This window comes from Doryrhamphus excisus, chromosome 10 (genome assembly GCF_030265055.1).
Source record: "Doryrhamphus excisus isolate RoL2022-K1 chromosome 10, RoL_Dexc_1.0, whole genome shotgun sequence".
Lineage (NCBI taxonomy): Eukaryota > Metazoa > Chordata > Actinopteri > Syngnathiformes > Syngnathidae > Doryrhamphus > Doryrhamphus excisus.
The window spans coordinates 6,149,001-6,155,000 of NC_080475.1; the positions used below are offsets into that span (position 1 = coordinate 6,149,001).

Here is a 6,000-nt window from a genome sequence, read left to right on the forward strand (position 1 = left end):
TTGAGTCCATATGCAACCACAAAACAGCATGAATTATTATTATATGTTTGGAAAACTGCAGTATGTGTCGTACTCACGAGGACGTAAAATAATAATAATTCTATTATATAAAATATATTATATCAATATAATAAATATAATATTATAATTAATATATTTTTTATTTTTTATTATTATGTAATAATGTTAATATATTATTAGTATATTATTTATATTTAATATTTTATTTATTTTTATATATTTATTATATATATATATATTAATTAATATTATTATAATATTAATATATTAAATAATTGCTAAAATTAAATATGCATATTTTTGAGTCCATATTCAACCACAAAACAGCATGAATTATTCCTATATGTTTGTAAAACTGCAGTACGCGTCGTACTTACGTGAACATATTTTTCCACAGCCACGCCCACCCATCACCACGGCCGCAGCTGCCTGAGACTACGCGTGTACGTCTGCTGCTCCACAGGTGAGTCCCTCACTTGGACCTGTTCTCCACCCGGAACCAGGAACCCATCTGGCAACCGGCAGCCACACAGCTGCTCGGGTCCTGACGGGGCACCAGGCCACCACGCTCGGTTGGCAACACCTGCTGCGTTCGCCCCGGGCGTGACACTTTGGTTATGGGCGCGCACACAAAGGCTAAAAGTAGCGGTAAAACTCTTATTTGTAGTACAGTTTAGTATTTGTAGTACAATTTAGTATTTATAGTATAGTGGCGGTTGTCAACTTCAGTGGGTTCCACTCTACTACTGAATTTTTTTTTCCCCTGCGTCTCCTTCTGTCTTCACTCACCTCCTCACTTCTGTCTTTGATGGTCCTCCCTCACCCCCACCCCCCCACGCCTCCCCCTCTCCCGCCATCCTTGTCAGAATCCGTTGCTATGGTCCGACACGGGCTACGGTTATCCCACTTTGATCCCTGGCCTGTCTCTTGCCATCCCTGGAATATCAACCTCTGCATCGCCCTTCATCTCTTATCACGCGGTCTCCTGTCAGGAATGTCCAAGCTTGGTCCGCTGAGGGAAAAATGGAAGGATAACTTGGATATTTCGGAAAGCGACACATTAGGATGTGCTAAGGAGTTATAGCTTGTCAAATGAATAGGTGGAAAAGAGCCTAGTATTAGTATATTAGTATATTAGTATTAGTATTAGTATTAGTATCAGTACCCACTTCCTTCTTTGCGCTTTATTTCCCGGTTTTGCTGTTTTTGTTTTTGGAAATTTTCCAAATATTTCAACTTTCTTCTTAAGTATTTTTAATAAATTATTTTCTTGTAATTTTATGATTTTGTTGCCGTAATATTTTGACGTTATTCCCATAATGTAATTTTTTTCTCAACCTAATTTTTTCCAAAAATGACATCTTTGTGTTTTGTTTGATTCTTATTTTATTAAGTTTTTTTTCTTGAATATTTCAACTTTTTGCAACAATTTTTTTTCTCATAATATTACAAAGTTATTCTCGTAAAATAATCAAATTTTCTTGTTAAATTGTAACTTTTTTTTCTCTTAATATTTGGATTTTATTTGATTGTTATACTATTACTGCTGATTTTTCAGTTTTTACTGTTTTCTTTTTTTTTTGGTTTTCCTGTTGAATTATAATAACTTTATCGCCAACCTATAACCAAAAATGACAACTTTATTTAATGATGTTTGTTTCTCATAATATTACAGCGTAAAATATGAATGCATATTTTTTTCTTTAATATTTCAGCATTCTGCTACAAAAATGTCATTATTTCTCCTCACCATATTACAAGTCTGTTCTGGTAAAATTGAAAGTTTATTCTCATCTTTTTTGCTATTAATATTATGACTTTATTCTTGTCATTGTACTTTTTTACAGAACATAATTTCCCAAAATAATACAACTTTATTTGTTGTTAATATTTCAGCTTTATATTACCAAAATGTTATTTTTCTTCATATTATGTTATTCTTGTAAAAAAAAATGATTTTTCAGTTTCTTCTCTCTCTCAGCAGCGTCGGATGTGGACGATGGGGCGGAGCCAACGGAGGCAGACTACACGCTGACGCCAGGCCTCAACATTGACGACGACGGTGAGTCACGTCTTCTTTTACACACCTGAGCCTGCGGAAGTGTGGAAAATATCTCTCAGGCCCATCTGGTCACGGCTAGACTCTCTCTCTTAGGTCTGGAGCATCCATGTTTATGTCAGATGTCATAAAAACGCCAGGATCACTTCCTGAGTCATTTCTTCCTCTTGAACTTTGAATTGAGACACATTTTTATATTTTTTCCTTATACTTTCAAACCTTTATTTTAATTAGGATTTTGATATGTTACTATAATTTCCGCTAAACACTAAAATCATCACACAGCAACTTCACACTCAAAATGTACGTAGGTAAGAAATATACAGAACAAGTACCGATATGAGTTGAATATATTAAAATAAAACTATTTAACTACTTCCCAGCAAAGCATTTGATTGGTTATGGCTGCACAATGCTGCCTTTGTCCACTAGAGGGAGCCAGAGGAGCCCAGAGCGAAAAGGGAGGCTGACATCATTGCAGCAAATTGAACATATTCTTGGTTTAAATGAGCATAGAAATCCAAAAACAGGGCAGAATTGTGAATGTAGTGTTCTATACTACTATTGTAGTAGTAATAATATGTAGTTTATTTATCTTAAGCTAAGGGGGAAAATATGGAAGTATTAATTATTAGATAAGCTTTGGAATGTGGAAGTCTGGTTCCGAGTGCTCTTTCCGAGAATCACAAACACGATGAGTCAGTTTCCACGACGGCGTATTGACCCGTGAGTGTTGGATTTCCAACATATTGGCGAGCGTTCAGCCCGACGCGGCTCTCATCAGGACGAGGGTGATGTCACAGGGCCGATGCCGAGTCTGTCAGCGCCGCTTCCGCGTCGGCATCCATTAGAAGGGAGCGGCCGCGTCGTAAACAACGGATGAGCGGCAATTAAATGTCTCCGCACGACATGCGGTAGGTCGCTTTACAGCAGCAACAACAACATGGCAGCCACGTGCGGCTCGGCCGGTTGCGCAACCGGACCGGCGGGCATCAATCCTCATCTCCTGTCAAGTGTGTTCACGCTCTTCCACGCTAGCTTGTAAAATATGGCGTTGTTAATCTCCGCCGGCGCGATAATAAGCCGGTTTCTTCTCATAACTGTCAGAAGAAAAGTCATCACCGATGTGGCAAATGGCTGCAGGTCAAATGAACTCATCTTCTGTCAGCTTCTTTTTCCCTCTTGTTACGTTCTTGTATCATGTTAGCAATGTAGCTCCCACAGCTAGGCTAGTTGTGCTAACTCCTGAATGCTATAGGCCATAATGTCATCATTACAGGAAGAAAATTCACGAAAAGATTTTTATTTTTTACATTTTTTTTTTACTTTTAAAACAAATATGACGGCCCTAGCAACCACCCTGATATGTCATGCTACACATATCCGTATCGGCTGATATCGTATCGGAAATTGAGAGTTGGACAATATCAGTTATTGGCAAAAAAAAAAGCCAATATCAAACATCACGAAAATAAATAGAAATATAAATACAAAATATTACCAAAAAAATATTATTCTGAAGGGGAAAAAAGTTGCAATTTTCTGAAAATAACATAAAATAAAATAAATAAAATTTAATAATTTAAGCACATAGGTTTGAACTATTAAATATTATTAATAAATAATTATTTAAGAATATTAATAAACCTATTATATTCACTCATTCGAGTTTTTACCCGGCACAGAAAGCTTTCTAGATCTTCCAGACTCTGCACCTATTCAGCTGGATTTCTTTGTTTTTCGTGTGTTTCCATATTTGGAAAATGAGGTTGGGTGAAAATTTAATAATTGATTAATATGCAGTAAAAATAGTAAATATCATGTTTAATAAAATAAATATAAATACAAATAAAATATTAATTTTTTTACAAAAATGTAAAAAAAAAAAAGAGCAAAGACTGAAGTTGATACTAATAATTTTACACTTGCAAAAATATATCAATAAAATATCAAAGTGTTAACGTCGCATTTAATTTTCCACTATGTGGCCCTCGGTGGAAGAACGTTCGCCCCCCCCCGCCCCCCCAGGAGGGCGTATTAAAAGCACATTAAAAGCATCTGTGGCGCTGAAGGAAGTGTGGAATACAGGAAAAACAAAGACGCGTGTCCTCGTTTCCTCCCTCGCTCTTAGACTGCCAATTACACTTGTGGCGACATCGTTTTATTTTAATAACTGTTATTCACCTTTCGCACTCGGGACAACCCGTTCACAATTAGCCATCCTCAGCGCAACTCTGTATTACATAATGGGGGGGGGGGGGGGGGGAGAGAATACTGCAAATGTTTATACGGAGCCTATACCAACAGATACAAGGCCAGGATTTCCATTATTGATATTTTTGACTTGTTTTTTGCTAGTAAAACTATAATTATAAACGTAAACGTTGGATTGAGATTATTCCAAATAGGAAAATTTGTTAAAAATTTGGTTAGTGTTCGTTTTGGTTTAAGTCCGAGCTTCTGGAAGGAATTAATGTTGTTAACCAAGGTTCCACTGTAGCGATACAAGCATCGGTATCGACATGATGGATCCGCGTATCGATCCGCCCATCCCCTAAATGTAACAGCTCTCCTATTAAATTTCCCCCCCCGTCTCACGTGAGGTGGTGTGAGCAGCTGGTGGGCCCCGTCATGCGGTCTCGGGTTTCAGCATCTGACCAGCAGGTCCGGCCATTAGCGGAGAAATCAGAAGCTTTTTCTTTAATGGGGTTTATTATCGTAGCAATTACCGTTGACGAACGTGTCGGGACGACCTTTGCCAGGAACATCGGGCTGGATGTCAGCGATGAGAAGTTTGCATTCGTCACTCGGACGCTTTTAGCACAGCCGGGTGGTCATCACATCTGTCACACTTGCAACATCTTCTTCTTCCCATTGTTTTCCAATGAGAAACCATTTCAAGATGGCGTCTTTAAACATGAGTATGTTATCTGTGCAGGGAATTTTCATGTAACATTTGAACTATGTTAGCTGTCTTACATACTTACATACGTACGTATAACGGAAAGTTGAAATATGCTAGCCTTGGTGTGTCCAAAGTGGGGCCCAAGGGCCATTTGTGGCCAACGACAACAAGGAGTACAGCATACATAAGCACAAATAAACACATTTTTACACAACATGAGCACAAGACAAGCACTGTGGGAAAGGAAAAAGGAAAATGGTGGTCATCCCAGGGCGGCCGGCAGCCATGATTAGCATGTGCTATTGTCATTTTACCAGAATTTTACCAGAAAGTCCGAATTTCACGACAGTTTTATTCTAAGAAGACAAAAAAATGGCAATTTTATGAGAATAAACTCATAATATTATGAGAAAAAGTAATGTCATTTTAGTCTCCCAATGTAAAGGTTGCGGGTTTGATTCTCCGTCCACCCGTGATCGTGCCAAAGTACCCAAAAGTACCCTTGGACAAGATGCTGAACCCCCAGATATGTACTTTAAAAACTGCTTAAAATGCCGATAACATCCACCCATCAGCTCTGCCCCCGTTCCAGTATCCAGTCTATAGCGACCGTCTCGCGCCCACGTTCCTGTACCAGGCACCCTGACGTCTAATGGGCGCCACACATGAGAGACGACAAACAACCACGACCGGCGATGCACCCTCATCCGGAGCGAAATGAGTCTCCCACAGGGAGGGAATTTGGGGATACCAAAGTAGTTCAAAGAAGGCCGAAAATGAGGAAAGGTTAGACGGAAATGTCGAAAAGCGGTTCGATTCCGACTGGGGGTCCTGCCAGAGCGCCATGGAGCTAATCTTGCGATCAAAATCTCCTTAAAGTTAGCGACTGATCCTCTAAAAAAAAGTAATATGTTTTATACGTACTTTTATGGTTCGGTATCGTCCGATTTCACTCATGGATCAACTTTATCGGTATCGGCAGCATAAAATTCTGCTCGTAGCGTCACTAGCTAAA

The 6,000-nt window shown here is 38.7% G+C and overlaps 1 protein-coding gene across 3 annotated transcripts in view; it reads left to right on the plus strand.

Moving 5' to 3' along the window:
- efna3b (ephrin-A3b) overlaps window positions 1-6,000 on the plus strand; it is an 83,595-nt gene that overhangs the window by 63,866 nt on the left and 13,729 nt on the right. For 2 of the 3 annotated variants that reach the window (XM_058084031.1, XM_058084034.1), the window contains 2 exons: window positions 419-484; window positions 2,003-2,083. In XM_058084031.1, the coding sequence (XP_057940014.1) occupies window positions 419-484; window positions 2,003-2,083 (147 nt within the window). The remainder of the gene's footprint in view (window positions 1-418; window positions 485-2,002; window positions 2,084-6,000) is intronic. The other variant, XM_058084032.1, reaches the window with a different exon arrangement.